The following is a 17172-nucleotide window of genomic DNA, read 5'->3' as shown; positions in this document are numbered from 1 at the left end:
TATTTGATTAGATTCACATAAACCTTGTCTCATAATGAAGATTTTGATGACTTGAGGTAGTTATGTATGGAAGCTTTAATGATTCATCTGCTAAAAAAAAATTGAGCCCGTGGGGGTTTGTTAAAAAAAACATCCTTACTGATCATGCCAATTCCCTTTTCAACTCGCTATTCTTAAAAAGTTCAAAGAACAACGTTTAATTCACAAAATACATGTAAAAGAAATACTAATAGCTTAAGACATTTTTGGTACTGTTACTTGTTGATTTTCATCACGTTCAAGCATTTTGGTTGTCCACAAAGGAATCATAGAGTTGATGTCTTCATGTACGATAGCTGCCATATATTTGCCCATATCTGCCAAACTAAGACGGTATGCAATTACTACAGCCTCCTCCTCTCGAAAGGCAATTGTCTTTCATATACCCTATATTCATTAAACATGTCCCTTAATATATCCCTGCTAGGCAGATACTCGAAGTCCTTGATTGCAGAATCAACCCCAGGAGGTGTTTGTCAACTCCTTGCTCTACCCACCCCATGTCTGCTTCACTATAATTTGCTAAAGCAACCAAGTAATAGTCTTTGTGAATATTAAAATATGTCTAATGTCTATTAATAATACATAATCACATTGGTCTGCCATAATTAAGCTAGGCAAAGAAGGAAGTGACAAGTCCCCCTGTTTGTTCTCATTAGGTGGACTGGATTCCAATGGGATTATACTTATGGGTGATGCTGCATATCGACACCGACAAGGGATGTACTAGTGGGAAACATTTCCTTTTCACCCTCTGCCCTCTCCTATACTGGATCAATAGCTACCTCTTCTTCAACTACATCATCCTCCATTGGCACTTGATTGCTTGGTAAATCCGTTGTTTGGGGCTCAACGGCTTCAATAAGGAGATGCAAAAAACAAAGAAATCCATACCTGTATTAGAGAAGGCGACACTTCTTTGAGTGTAATAGGCATTTCTCCTCTACTCTACTATGCAGCTCGGGATCTTTTCAAGACAATGGTTGAGCTTTCTTTTCATGACTGCTGCCTATTACAAAATGAGATGGATGAACATATCCATCGGCGGATGTCATGATGTTGCCAGAAACTATTCGTTCATAATCCTGCTCCCGGTCACCGAGAACAATCCTAGAAATCTTGATAATGTTCTCAAAAAAAGGAAATTTTGCATTGAACATTATAAAAAATACAGGAGCACGGTGGTGGGCATGTGCATTGTATAGCAACATATACAACTTTTTTCTACGCAAAACTCTTTCGTCTCATAACCAAATTCCAAGAGAATGTCCAACTCAGGAGCCGACATGCCTAAAGAAACATTTCAGTCGATTAGGAAAAGCATGCTTAATATACAAGGGGTGTGTAAGGGGCTTAGGCAATGCATGAGAGCACCTTGTCGCTTGGTCTTGACCACAAAACAAAAGGATAAAAAGGGGTCAATATCAAGTCATTAGGGGCTTACGCGATGTCTGCGAGCTCCCTAGCGCTTGGTACTGACCCCTTACGCGATGCCTAAGATCCCCTTACCACTTCGTACTAATCTAGATAACAAAATGGAAGACCCCCAAAAAAAAAAGAGGGTCAGTATCAAGCGATTGGGGGCTTACGCGATGCCTGCGGGTTCCCTACCACTTGGTATTGACCCCTTTTGTATAAAAGGAGAGACATGGGGGTAAATACGAGGCCATATGGATCATGGGGTCAATACCAAGTGGTAGGGGGCTTACGATATGTCCTTGAGCCCCTACTTTGTACTGACTGAGATAACAAAATCAAAGAAATGGGGTCCAGTAAGAACAAGCTATAAGGCACTACAAGGATATCTTCTTTGGCGACGATGGTGATGACGATGGTGGTAGGGGAGCTCAAAACCACGGTAATGGAAAGGCATAGATAAGACGATGGCGATGGCAATGCAAAGGGACAACATGAAGGGCAGAGAGCTTGATGCCAAGGGTCTAGGAAGGCAGAAAGCGAGCAGAAAGCTTGATGTCCTCAAGGAGATTCGGGCTGTTTCAAACCCACATGGTGGTCTTCGTACCACACGTGTGGTGTGTCCTATTTATAAATGGCATTATAAGGTCTCACACATTTATAAGCCATTATACCCTTTATATAAGGCCACCAAAAAATTGAAGGGTGAATTTTGAAGAACCCCCTTGTAATGCCTAGGGAAAAAATGACATAATACAATTAACCCTTCTAATTAAAGTTTCATCCCATGCCTTAAAAAATTAGCATGCATCACAGTTTAGTAGGCTATGGTTCAATAAAATATCATAACATTTTTCGTTTCTTCTTTCTGTAAGGTTGTGTGTGTGTGTGTGTGTTCAGAATGAATATTGTGAGTGTTTAATTAGAGAGAGAGAGAGAGAGAAAATTTCCCTGCATATTTGATGGAAAGCCTCAGTTTGCTTGTGGAGATAGAAGAAGAAGAAGGGGTGATGGCGATGCAGAGAGGAAAGGCAAAGGGCAATTGTTGCAGGGAACTCAATGCAAATGAATGAAGGGGTGATGGGCGATGCAGAGAGGAAAGGCAAAGGGCAATTGTTGCAGGGAACTCAATGCAAATGAATGAAGCCCTAGAGAGGGAGATACAGGCCATTAATAAGGACCAATGTGGTCCCGTACCAGGTGGTCTTAGAACCACTCCCGTGGTATGTACTGATGATCATAAGTGGCATTTATAAGGTCTAACACATGAATGACATGTCCATATACTAGGTGCTCTCACACCTCTCCTCCCCTGCATGTGTTTGATTTATTTTTGGAAATGTTATTTGTGGTGCCCTATTGCCTTGGCCTCGCGACTGCATCTTCATCCTCATCGAACCCCCCAAACGCAGACAACGCCATTGTCTCTACATCCATCGCATCTGCAAGTATTCTACGATTCGTTTGACCTAAACATAAGTGTTCGTTTTTAGGTCAGGACTATGCAATAAGGGGCTCATAGAGCAGGCACTCCACGAGCTCTTTATTGTCTGGTAACAACCTTTTCTTAACATATTGCGATATGTAAGGGTAATGTCTCTAACAGGTTCTGCACCAAGCAATAGGAGGCTTATTGGCATCCTACTGGCCCATATCGCTTGTGGTATCGAATCCCCTTAGGGTCATGATGCTCACGGGATCAATACCAAGCGGCTGGAGTGTCGTTGGCATCCCTAATACTGATCCCTTTTAAGATTATATTTGTCAAGGGGAGTTAGTACCAAGCGATAAGAGGCTCATCAGCATCATGTTGGTCCCATATCGCTTGGTATTGACTCCCCTTGAGATATACGTTGCTCACAGGGTCAATACCAACCGGCACGAGTCTCATTGGCATGCTTAATACTGATCCCGTTTTGAGATTATTTTTCTCAAGGGGTCAGTACCAAGTGATAGGAGGCTTGTGGGCCGCATCGTGTTGGACCCATATCGCTTTGGTACTAATTCCCCTTGAGATACGTTGCTCATGAGGTCAGTACCAAGCAACAAAAGTCTCGTTGGCATCCTGCATGCCCCATATCGCTTGTTGGTATTGACCCCTTTTGCAGTCATTTTTCTCACATAGGGTCAGTACCAAGCAATGAGAGTCTCGTTTGGATGCACCATTTTTCTTGGTATTGTCCCCCTAGCGGTCACCTTGCTCACAGCATCAATACTAAGAAATACATGGCTCATGGGCATTGCGCTGGCCCCATATTGCTTGGTACTGACTTTCCTTAAGACAGGTTGCTCTCACGGGGTCAATACCAAGCGACAAAAGTCTCGTTGGCATCCTTCAGGCCCCATTTCACTTGGTATTGACCCCTTGCGATCATTTTTCTCACGAGGTTAGTACCAAGAAATATACAGCTTGTGACATCCTGCAGGCCCAATGTTGCTTGGTACTAACCCCTTGCATCATTTTGCTCATGAGGTCAGTACCAAGCAATATGAGTCTCTTTGGCATCCTGATGGCCTCATATTGCTTGGTACACTGACTCCCCTTACTCACGGACTATACTACAAGATTATGTTAGCGTGGATGAATACCAAGCAATTAGTTGCAAGTGGACATCCCACTTGTCCGTTTAATCTCTTGGTACTGACTCCCAAAATTTTTTTAGTTGTGTTTTGACTAAGTTTATTTATCAGATGGCGCGTAGTAAGCAAACTGCTCGAAGAATAGATACAAGTGAAAGGCCTATGGAGTCGCTTAAGGTGTAAATTAGGAGGAGAAGATATTAAGTCCACAAGATATTTCAGTGAGAGCTTCGACAAATTGAGAAACATATACAACCTACAGTAGCCAAGCTACCATTTCAGAGGCTTGTGTGTGAAATTTGTGAACACTAGAGTATTGGCATGCAATGGCAAGCATTTGGAGTTTTGTGTTTCCATGAAATTACTGAAGACTGACTCGTAGAGTTTTAAAGATGCATATTTCCTCGCTGCCCATGCCCATAGCTTAGAATAATGCCTCGGGATTTTGATACACTCCATAGATTAAGGTACAAATATGACCGTCTATTACCACCTATCTCTGTTAATGATCATCGCATACTGGAGATCCTGACAATCCCGCCCTTGCATCCTCATGCAAAGCCAATTGAGGACACTTGTGCTGGTCAGGCGAGAGAGACACCCACTCTTGGAATTGGAGAAGAGTAGAAGCACAAGACCAGCCCCGGCAAGATACCATACAACCACAACCTCATGCACAACTAGAACCAGAGGCAAACCACAAGCACAAGCGAAGGCTACTGTCACATAGTCACAACCGTCCAGTTCTGCCAATGATGGTAATATTTTTCTTGATGATCAAGCACATGATGATGCATGGCAAGAAGCTAACAAGATTTGTATAGAAATCAACGTCATTGAAGGAAGCAAGCTTGTTACTAGCTTGGATGTAGCTGACTTACCTGTTTTGCGATATGGCAAGATACTGGAAGTCAGAGACACAGTTGTGCATGTATCACTATGGTATGTTGGCATGATTGTGTTGTATTCTATTTTCTAATTCTATTTTTTGCAAATCTTATTTCTATTTTCTCAGAAATCCTAATTCTATTTTCTATTCATTGTTGCCTATAGGTATTGTCTCTCTCTTCTACTAAAAGAGATACAAAATATTACATATATTATAGACCTTCTCATATCAAGCCAATTGCAAAATGAGGGACATCATTTTTTGACCTAATGGCCTAGTGTCAAGGGGTGAACCTTGATCTAGCGCGAATTATTGTCATGGCATAACGAAGAGTGAGTCTCATGTTAAGTTATGAACTGACAACATATATTAGGTAATTTGTATGTGTTTTTTTTATAACACCCATGTCATGTTTGTTTTTTTCAGTGCACATTGGAGTTTACTTCTTTACAACATTGAACAAAATACATGTTACTTCGCAAACTCTGTGTCTGGATATCATGGTCACGTTAGAGAGTAAAACCCTATTGACATTTCCCTCTTCCACAATCATTTAGAAGGATTTATTTAAGTAGGATAAATTAATGCTTGTTTTGTCGACCTTTCAGATGTGCTTGAAAGTTTGCATCAATTGTGAAACACCTATTATTGGAGCCTAATCTTATTCAGACCATGAGATATTGAAGGATAAAGGTGCCAATCTAGTTAGGTGATAATAGCTGTGGATGGAAGATGTGCCTTAACACATTTCTTTTACTAGAAAATATTTTCAATATTCCTAATGTAAGTGATGTATAATCAACATCTCCATCACCTAACGTAGTTATCTCTGAGGTTTCTAACAAAACATTTTCCTTTGTGTATAAGAACTCTTAATCTACACAAATATACTCAATTGCATGTTAAAGAATTCAAGATAAAAGTTGTACAAAGATTTATTTTGGCGGTGCATGATTGTGTAGAAGAAGAGATATTCTTTGGGAGGGAATATCTAAATTAGACATATCCCAAGCTAAACTTCCAAAAGATAGAAATGAAAGTTGTGAAAGGTTAGATTAGAATAGTTTATTAAAAAACTTGTAGGTTCTTAAAAGATTGGAAAAAATTATGCCATTAGGTGCTATGAAAGATTGGATTAGGGCTAGGATTTGAGAAGGAAAAGCTCGAAAAACAGTTTGGAGGGAAGCATGTTGGAGGGAAATCTGTAGATGCTGGAGGGAAATCCATAGATGTCAGATTCAAAATATTCAAATTACAAGGGAGTTATGGCACATAAAAGTGACTTTTGAGATATATTCAAAGATATGCTTGAAAGACAAAAAATAGCCATGAATCTAGACTAAAGTGGGACAAAAGGGAAAGTGCATGGGACCTCGAGAAGCATGCCAACATAAATATACAGATGCGAGAGAACACCAAATTGGGTGCCAATCCCCCCCCTCCCCAAGCATGTGCCAAAAGCATCCCCACTTGATTACTTTTATAGTGTTTTATTCCATCAAAATTATATTACATGGCTATTTCAGCCCCAACCTTGCTCTACAAGCTTTCTTTTAAAACAAAAAATTAGATAATAAAATATTTCAAAAATATCACTCCCGTGACATTGAGTGCTAGGAATTCTTCCATCATTTGAAGGTTGTCAAGGCCTCAAGGTTTTTTCCTAGCATGGCCTAATGGAAGGTTGCATCTTTAACTCTTGTTCTTTCTCTTTTTTAGATGTGTGATATGGGTCTTCTCTTCTTTCTTCGCGATGTGTGATATGGGTCTTCTCTTCTTTCTTCGATGATGTAGGTGGGTGTTCTTCTCTTACTCCTCTTTGTCTCTCTTGTGTCTAATGTGTGAGTTATATTCTCTTTCCTTTCTGTACCTATTTTGCATGTATTATTGCTACAAGGATCGGTGGGAAAAACATAATTACTTTTATGTTAATAGAGTTTCAAGTTCATGGTGAGAGAATGTCTTTGATATAATAAATTCAAAACTACAACACTCGAATTATATAAAGAGAGATCATAGATGTAAAGAGTGAAAGAGACATAGAGAGAGAGATGTAGAGAGAGAGAGAGACATAGAGAGAGGGACACAGAAAGAGAGAGAGTTAATGGACTGAATTCAACATGATGTATGCATAGCATGTGCAAAATAGATGCATACAAAGCAAGACGATTCTAGTCATTAGCTTTATTGTCCTATATTACATACTTGTGTAAATATAAATTTCTCTAACTCTTGTTTGAGTCTGTAGGGGTATGGGACTCACCAGGTGCTAAAACGTCGCTCTAATATATCCCACATATCGATTTGCTAGTCCGTGTGACAAGGGAAAAAAATAATTGTATTGGGTCATTGTCTCTTAAGGAAACATCAGTGTGCGTTGTGCATCCGCGTCGCTTGTGCCAGCATCGGTCGTGGTGCGGTTGCCAGCATCAGTCGTGGTGCAGTGGGTCGGTTGTTGGTGTGGCATCACCCATCGGCATTCTGGGCACCTATTGCTATCTGGGACCGATGTGGGTTTGTTGTCATTGGCTGGTGAACCGATGACTATGCACCTGTGCTATGTTGCATTGTTACCCATCGGGTGCCTGGGGACAGTGAGGTGTTTGCTATTATTCTAGCAATGCGTGACCAGTGTCTCTCATTGGGACATGTGTTCCCACGGCTCTTGGCATGACGTTGGCACGAGGTGGATCCTTAGTCTTCATGCCTACGCTTCTTTGTGCACCTTCACACAGGACCTCTTGGTCCCGAGAGAGCGTCTGAGTGCCCCAAACACACCTTATAATGGAGCATACATTAGGCTTTGATACCACTGAAATGAGAAAGTACACGGGACCTCGGAAAGCATGTCAATAGAAAAATACATATGCGAGAGAACACGAGATTGCGTCCCCCCCAAGCGTGTGCCAAAAGCATCCCCACTTGAGTATTTTTATAGTGTTTTATTCTATCAAAATTACATTTCATGGCTATTTTAGCCCCAAGCTTTCTCTACAAGATTTCTTTCAACAAAAAAATAGATAATAAAATATTTCAAAAACCTCACTCTCGTGACATGAGTGCCAAGAATTTTGCTATCATTTGTAGGTTTTGCAAGGCCTCAAGGTTTGTAGGTTTTGCTATCATTTGTAGGTTTTGCAAGGCCTCAAGGTTTTTTTTTCTAGCATGGATATTGGAGGGCTACATCTTTTAACTCTTCTTCTTTCTCTTTTTAGATGTGTGATATGGGTCTTCTCTTCTTTCTTTGATGATTTATGTGGGTGTTCTTCTCTAACTAGTAACTTCTCTTTTTCTAACTTGTCTAATGCGTGAGTTAGAATATCTTCCCTTTCTATACCTATTTTTGTATGTATTATTGCTACAAAGATCGATGGGAAAAACATACTTACTTTTATGTTAATAGAGTTTGAAGTTCATGGTGAGAGAATTTCTTTGATATGAGAGATGGACTAAATGATAGCTCTAAGAAGAGAAGTGAGAATGATGGAAGCAAATAATTGGAACTCATCAAAGGGATGCAACACTTTTTCACTTATATCCATCCTAAAAATACATTATTGAAGATCACATATATCATGATCTAGGTATGCCCTCTAAATACAACATTTACCTATGTGCACCACCTTGTAAATACATAATTGCAAATACATCCTTGTAAATTTTTCATTACTAATATATCACCTTGAAAATACATGTAAATATAACTTTTAACCTCAGATACAACGTGTGAATAGACACGATAGACATACAATGTGTGAATACAAACACGGTATACATGCTACCCTCTAGCAAGAACTCAGCAAATCTTTGATTCTCATGAATAACAAAAGGAGGAATGAAGGAGTTCTAATACTACATAATTTTAAACCATCCCAAAGAACTATTGGAAACACACAAGCACGAAGAGATATGAACAGAGTGACTTAGAGAGAGAGAAGGAGAAAGAGAGTTACACCATATACACTGCCAAAAGACTAGTTCATATTGATTATGAGTTTGTATTTATAGGATAATAGGTGAGATCTAGGTCAAGTTAGGGTGTGATATATAGCTCCAATAGCCCCACTTAAACAAAGGTCTCTAGCTTGCGAGTGAAAAACCCTTGGGGAGTACAAGGAGAAAATCCGAGCCCCTATACATACATGTCATATACAAAAGATCAATGTGTGTAATGTGAAAGAGTATCTACAAGGATACAAAAATACATTTTGTACAAGTTTAATTATTCAGGGTGTGAGTGTGAAAAGTATTAATCTCCAAAGCATGAAGCTTCAACAACTCTCAAGTTCTCCACGTAATGATGTGAATCAAGCTTCACTCAGTCCTTTAGTGATGAATATATGTTGATCCTTTTTTCACTTCATGTCAAACATAATGATAATGAATAGAAATATGCTTGGATTTGCTATGTTGAACATAATCCTTGGCAAGACTAGATTGTCACATCTAAGTGGAGTACTTCTTGACGATAATGGATGTCAAAGATTAGCAAGTAGTTGACGAAGCCATACCAATTCACGAGCTGTTAAAGATGTAGCTACATACTCAGATTCGGTTGTAGAGACTGCAACACAATGCTCTTTCTTGCTAGCCCAAGAAATTGAGTAACCATTAAAACAAAGAAACAATTTCCACTTGTAGATTAAATAGACGAGTGAGAACTTGGCCAGTCAGCATCTGAATAACCAAGAAGACATAAAGAATCCGAGGGAGAGGATTCTTGTTGGCGGCGATAAATGAGTCCAAAGTCTTTAGTGTCTTTCAAATATTTAAGAACACGTTGGGCTGCAGTCCACACGAATGCTCAACAGAAGGAGAAGCAAGATGTTGCCCCAAGAAATTAGCCGCAAAGAGAATATCTGGTCTGGTGTTTAAGCCAACAAATTGTAAACATCCAATGAGATTAGCATAAGGTTGATGTGGGGCTAATGCTTCGTCTCATGAGTCATAGCTATATACTTGGTGGAGCTTACAAGACATGGAGTATTTGCAAATGAGGATTGACCAGACAAACTTTTTAATAATATCGTCAATGAATTTTGATTGATGAACAAATAAGATACCATGTATTAGCACATTTTTGATGCCACGAACCATGTCGGCTATTTTGGAAGTTGGAATAGGCCTTTATTCCAATGAGTGAAAAAAAACAATGACTACTTTTTATTGAAAAAATGCATAAATTAACCGGTTTTATAATGAGATAGAGTAAATAATAGCTCTAAGAAAAGAAGTGAGAATGATGTAAGCTAATAATTGAAACTCATCAAAAACTCATAAAAGAGAGGTATGTTGTTTTCCCTTATGTTCATCCTAAAAATACATTATTAAATCTAACATACATCATGATCTAGGTATATCCCAAACTTGACCTATATGTACCAGCTTGTAAACTCGTTTTTTCAAATACATCCTTGAAAATTTAACATTGTAAATACACATAACACCACCTTGCAAATACAACTTTGAACCTTACATACATCACGTGAATAAGCACACGGCATACATGCTACCCTCTACACTGGTTCTTACAGATAATAAGAGGAGGAATCAAGGATTTCCAATAGTACATGAGTTTAAACCATCCCCAAAAACAACCCTATGCTTAACAACAATATAGAAAGTTTCTAGAAGCATCACCGAAGAACATACCCAATACAATATTGTTGAAAGTTTTATTCAACGGTTCTCTTTCCACCCTTGTATAGTCGCTTACAACATCACATCACACCTCATATCTAATATTGCTTAGTACATGGTATAGCTTATACCACGTGGACCTCAACTCCTATATGATTTGAGATGTGGATGGGCTTTGATAGCCTACCTTGCTACATCAAAGTTCTCATCATTGTGGTCTTCTAGAATTTAGATTTATTTCTTGATTTAGCACATCAAGGAGATCTTTTTAAAATGGTCAGGTAGAGACGCGTTGTCGTGCCATGGCACGTCTATGATGTGAAACCGTGCATGTGAGGACATCAAATACACATCCAGATGCATGGGGTTAAGTGCCATGACGAGTCATTATATGATGCCATGTACATATGTTCATATTGTATATGAGGTTCAATAAGACAAGCTGAGGCTGAGTCAGATTTAGGAGTTTTTTGTATATGAGTATGGAGGATGATGTTTTTGCTGTTACTCAGAGCTCATGGGCAAGTTAGAAGCATCCAGTTATATATGATGGCATGAGGGCATACCAATGCACAAAGGAATGCATTTATGAAGGCATGGAGAAATACTTGAATGAGCAATTGGGGATTCTATAAATCACATGGGCCGATATGATGATTTATAAACTATGAAGGTGTCAAGAGAAATGGAGATTTAATGAGCATCACAGTGCCGAGGAGTTCATTGAATGTTGGGGAAATGTGGAGATAGAAAACTGCACTTGGACTTCATGGATTATCATGTTGAGGTACATGTATCTTATGTATATCTAATGTGGAGATAGAAAACATGGGGCTTGTAAGCATGTCTTCATAGGTGTGAGAATGCTTTGGGAATCTTGTGTTTGTGCCAAAGCAGAGAATTCAAAGTGTCATCGGCTAAAATGCCCTATGGGTGAATGTATGTTAAGGTTATGCCTTGCAACCTTAATGCTAAGGTTAGAAACAAAGCATTAAGGCTAGCAACATACGTGGCTAGCAGCATACGTGGAAAAGGGAAGATATTTCTTTAATTTAGAATTTTCTGGAGCAAGCGCAGCATTTTGTAATTGGAAAATCCGCATCAATAGCGGCAAAAGGTGGTAAGGGGGCCGAGTTCTCCGCGGGAAAGAGTGAGATATACCGGAGGCAGACGGCGGCGAACCAGGGGTGTGAGGAAAATTCTGCAGAGTTAGGGAACAGTGGCGTTGACGACCAGAGGATTTTATTTGAAGACCATATCTTCTGCGCATAGCTTTTAGGTGCTAGAAATGAAGGGAAAATTGAGTGCTATACGATGATGTGCTTTTTGGAAAATCAAAGCTCACAGTCAGCGCAGAGGCGACTGTTGCACCATTCCTTTCTCCATCGTGTTATCGGCGCTGAAGCGACCTTTATGGATTAACAAAAATAAAAAAATCGAAGTGTTCACTCGTGGCATCATTCAGATAAGCTTAATTTTAAAACCACTTTGTTTACTTTAGAAAAAGGGCATGACATATAAGTCCTTAAAAGATTTGGAATATATGGAAAAAGCTTGTGAACAAGATAGAATTTTGGGGAACTTGGAGTTTTGTAAAATCACGGAAGATGGCCTTGTTTCTGCTTGATTGAGTTTTGGAAACTATGTACATGAAATAGCTATGCCGTATTCTATCTTTTGCTTGTGAAATGTTAGAATATTAAGGCAGGTTTTCAGGTGAAAAAGAGCATCATGATATAATGGTTTGAATGGCACTGGATGTAAAGGATGTAACTGGACACATGTATATTGGAAAAATGGGAAGGCTTTGTTATGCTCACATGTGAATGGTTCAAAGGGTTTCATGCAATTTTGTGCAATCAACGGGATGAATTCAAGGATGTATTGAGGTGAATCGACACATGTATTGTCATTGGAAATAGTGATGTTCAATACTCCTTGGGAAATTTTGTGCGTGAGTTTTCTTATTGGATTTGACATTCACTCTCACAGCTAGAAGTTTCGTACTTTCCTGGCTGTACCGCACACTTCACGACAGCTTTTTGGTGAACCCGACGTGAAACTGCTGGGGTGAGAGTGTGGTAAAATATACAGGGAAGCTATGGCTGAGAATTCTGAGGGTCAGGGAGTTCATTTTGACCCCGGAGTTATGCAGATGTTTCAAATGTTTACCATGTACATGCAATAGCAACAAGCTGCTGAGAGGGGACAGATTTCCACGACCAAGGCATTACAATCAATTGTGAAAAAGGTGGATCAATTTGATGGGAAGGACATTACAAAGTACCTGCGCAATTATATAAAGGAGATGGAGCTAAACGGGGTGACTGAGGAGGATATGGTTCGAAGTTTCGAGCTGGTATGCGTTCCTGAAATAAGAGAGCGCATAAAAGGATTGCAGACAGCACAGGGTGGCAGAAATTGGGAAGAGTTCAAGCTTGCTTTAAAGGATGAATATTTCATGGAGGATTCTGAGCGAGTGACCAAACGAACTTTCTTGGAATGGGTCACAAAATCTAAAATGGGAATTTCTGCCACAGAATTGCTAAGAGAGTTTGAGAAGCGTTATGCCCAGTTGTCAAGGATAGAGCGTGCAACTTTGGATAGAGAAAAAACAGAGCTCTTCTTGCAAGCAGCTGGGAAAGATCTCCAGGAGAAATTGGAAATCCTCCTTGAGGATAAGGATACAGAGCAGGGATTAAAGAGTGATTGGAATGATGTTGAGGATGCAGTCACTATGTTAGCAAAGCGGCAGCGGAGGAGGGATAAAATGGTGATGGGCTCTGCACCCCCCATAGCTGCTGTTACCCCTGAGAATCTACCCAAACCAGCTGCTACAATTCCCAAGGTAGATGGGCCGATGGATGAGCTTATCAAGGGTATGCGTGACTTAAAATTGAAGATGTCCAGGATTGAAGAGAAAGGTCTACCATTGGGGCAGGCTTCTATGCAAAGGCCTCAAACCAAAGAAGGGTTTACATATAGATGCATATGGTGTGATGACCCAGAGCATGCAAAGAAGGACTGTACTAGCTATAAAGAAGCTCTTAAAAATCAACTTGTGTTTTTCAAAGATGGGGAAATCCATCTTACAGAGACTGGTCTTCCATTGAGTACAAACTTTGGGAAAGGAGGGATGAAAAAGCTGGTAGAGGATATGGCTGCTAGTCATGCCATTTCTATGGTTGAGGCAGCAACCTATGGATTAAAGGTTGGTCAATTAAAGCAGGGATTTGAGAATGATGAGGATTATGAGAATGAGGATTTTTGGCCATCAACAATGGAATTAATTGCATCAAAGAAAGTGTCAAAGCAAGCTTTGCATGAGGCAGGTGATTGTATACGTCTTGAGACTGGCTGGGAGGAGCCTGTGGATTCTTTATCCATTCATGCCTATATTGCCAAATGCCAAAATAATGAGGCACAGGTAGAGGAGAAGCGAAAAAGGGAAAATGAGGAAGGAGGGCCATCAAAAAGAGTTACACGTGGAAGTGAAAAGAAGGATCATGGGCCATCACATATGCCTCCACAGCACAGCAGACCTCCACAGGATGTTTCAATGGAAGAAGTGCCACTAAAAATGAAGGAGAAGGGTAAAGGGAAAAGTCCACTCTACAAGCTTCAATCTGATATTGAAGTTGCAACAGATCTCAAAAAGGTGCTTGAAGAAAGGATTCTAAACAGCAGGGTGGAATTCACACTGGAATTCACACTGGGGGAAGTCTTGGGGATTGCAAAGAAAGAATTTCATGATGAGATAATTGATATTATACGAAGAAAAAGGCAGTCCATAATTGAATCTATTCCATCACAAGGGGAGGCAAGCACTTCCAAGACTCATGGAGTACAGGTACAGAAAAAGGAAGAGAGAGAAAATGTGGTGGAATGTAATCACTCTGCTGATGGGGCACGACAAGTGCGCTTTGTGGAAGAGGATGATGAAAAAGAAGTTCTTACAAAGAGTCATTACTCCAGGAGCCATTGGGCAAGAGCAACCACTGAAACCCTTGTCAAAATAGGTGATTTGGAAGAGCCATATGTCGCTCTAATTGATCATGGGTCTGAAATAAATCTTATGGCTAAAAATCTCTATAACAAATGTAAGTGGCCAATGGATGTGGATCATGGGTGGATGATTAAAGCAGCTAATAATTCATCTGGAGAGCTTTATGCAGCATGTCCAAATGTAAGGGTAACTATAGGGGATGTGAAGGATGATGAGAATTTCTTTGTTCAGGAAATGTCATCGTATCCCCTTATCCTTGGGCAACCCTACATTACAGCTGTAAGGATGGAAACAAAGGTTTTGGATGATGGCTCAGCATATGCAAGAATAAGGAGTAAAGATGGCAAAAAGGCTGTTCAGTTTTTGACAGTTTGCATTAATCATGAAAGGAATCGTGAGTCTCTTCGGGCACAGTCACTCCCAAAGATAAACAGAGAGTTTATGAATTACAGGGAGATGAGGGATTTTGGCCAGGTGCCATTGTAAAGCGGGATTCCAATGGTACAAGGGGAAATGAGTTCTCGCAGGACTCAATCAATGTAAATAGTTTTTCAGCAAATTTTCAGGGATTCTCCAGCTATGGGTCATTGGTTTTTGTAAAAAGCAAGGATTTGAAGCGTGGCATGCAAAAACATATACAAAATGAACAAAAAAGTTTTGAGCAGTGTGGTCTTTTGGAGAAGAATGAGTTTATTTCAGGGGTGCTTGATGAGGTGTCATTTATAGATACTATGGATGTGCTTTTTGATATGGGAAGAGCATGCTTACAGGGTGGAAATGAAATGATAAAGGTGTCATCTGTGGAGATGTATGATATAATCCAGGAATTTGAGGGGGTGGAATGTAAAAACATGAATTGTGAGATGGATGCTCATGTTGATACAAAGTACAAAACGGTTGCAAAGAAGGTGAAACCAGTTGCCTTGCCCTTGCCACCAAGAAGCAAGGAGAAGATAGATGAAGCTTCTATGCAGCCAAATCTTAGAGATCCGAAGAAAATTGGGCATAAATTTACTCAAGAAACTCTGAAAGAGCTGAAGATTGGTGAGAAGGATTTTCTGTTGCCAGTTGAAAGGGAATGCTTTGAGGAGATGCTTGTAAAACATGGGAAAGCTTTTGCCTTTCAGTCGCATGAGATAGGTTGTGTTGATCCAAGTGTAGCAGCACCAATGGTGATCTTTACTGTTCCACATGTACCCTGGAACCTGCGGCCAATTCCAGTACCAAAGGCTCTCTTGCCAAAGTTGATGGAATTACTAAAGGAAAAGATTAGGATGGGAATCTTGGAGCCTTCATGTGCCCCATATTCCAACAGATGGTTTACTGTACCAAAGAAAAATGGGACATTGCGCTTTATTCAAGACATGCAACCTGTAAACAAAGTCACAATCAGGAATGTGGGAGCAGGTCCAATTGTGGATGAGTTTGCAGAAGCATTTGCAGGGAAAGCTATATACTCTATGGGTGATCTGTATTCGGGATATGATCAGTTCCAGCTGGATATACAAAGCAGGGACTTGACCACAATGAGAACTCCTTTGGGATTAGTAAGGATGTGTACCTTACCTTAGGGAGCCACTAACTCAGTGGCACATATGATGAATGGAATGAACAAAGTCTTACGAGACTTCATACCACAAAAAACTATGCCATTTTTGGATGATGTGCCAATAAAGGGCTGTGATGAGAAAGACAAAGATGGGGATTTGGATTCAAAGGGGTGCCGCAAGTTTGTGGCAAATCATATAAAGGATTGTGACATGATTCTATCCAGGCTTGAAGAAGTGAATCTTACTTTATCTGGGCTGAAATCAGTGTTTGGGGTTGGTGAAGTGCTAATAGTGGGACATCTTTGTAGTACTAGTGGACGCCGTCCTTGTCCAGCGAAAATAGATGCAATACAAAGAATGAAAGAGACATGCATTAATGTTACAGAGCTGAGGAGATTTCTTGGAGCATGTGTCTTTTATGTTATTTGGATCCCACATTATGCACATGTAGCAGATCCTCTTTATCAACTTTTGAGGAAAAGTCAAAAATTTTTGTGGAGTGCAGTACATATTAAAGCTATGCGGAAGCTGAAATATTTGCTCCAATCATCACCCATTTTGAGAAAGGCAGATTATGAGTGTGGCAGGCCTGTGATTGTTACAGTTGATACTAGTCCTACTGGGATAGGATGGGCAGTAGGGCAAGATGATGAGGATGATCATAGGTATGTAATTAGATTTGGAGCAAAGGTATTAAGCTTTCGGCAACGAAAGTATCCACAGATCAAGAGAGAATTATGGGGGATAGTCACTGCTCTAAAATGTGAAAAAGAATATCTTATTGGGGCATCTGTACTTGTGGAAACTGATTGCTTGCCACTTCTTGGGATGATAGCAAGTTGTTCCACTCCAGATATTGCTATGCTTAGGTGGATTGCTTATATCAAGTCACTAAATCCTGAGTTTGAGCATATTGCGGGAAAAGATAATCCAGTTGCAGATATGCTATCAAGAGCCAGGTATGAAGATGAGAAAGAGATGATTAGTGACATTGATGATGTGGGTACAAAGTTCTATACTACAGCATATGCAAAAGGGGATCATATTTGCCT

General features: G+C 40.0%; 1 protein-coding gene across 1 annotated transcript in view; it reads right to left on the bottom strand.

The window, feature by feature from the left end:
* LOC147636105 (uncharacterized) overlaps nucleotides 1-851 on the bottom strand; it is a 31177-nt gene extending 30326 nt beyond the window's left edge. The window contains exon 1 of the mRNA XM_086802078.1: nucleotides 825-851. Coding sequence (XP_086658204.1) covers nucleotides 825-851 — 27 coding nt within the window. The remainder of the gene's footprint in view (nucleotides 1-824) is intronic.
* Between the last annotated feature and the right edge of the window lie 16321 nt (nucleotides 852-17172).

Source organism: Cibotium barometz, chromosome 8 (assembly GCF_041138505.1).
Source record: "Cibotium barometz isolate CiBa-2024 chromosome 8, ASM4113850v1, whole genome shotgun sequence".
NCBI classification, from domain to species: Eukaryota; Viridiplantae; Streptophyta; class Polypodiopsida; order Cyatheales; family Cibotiaceae; genus Cibotium; species Cibotium barometz.
The sequence above is the reverse complement of the archived record's forward strand: the minus strand, read 5'-3'. Positions and strand labels throughout refer to the sequence as shown.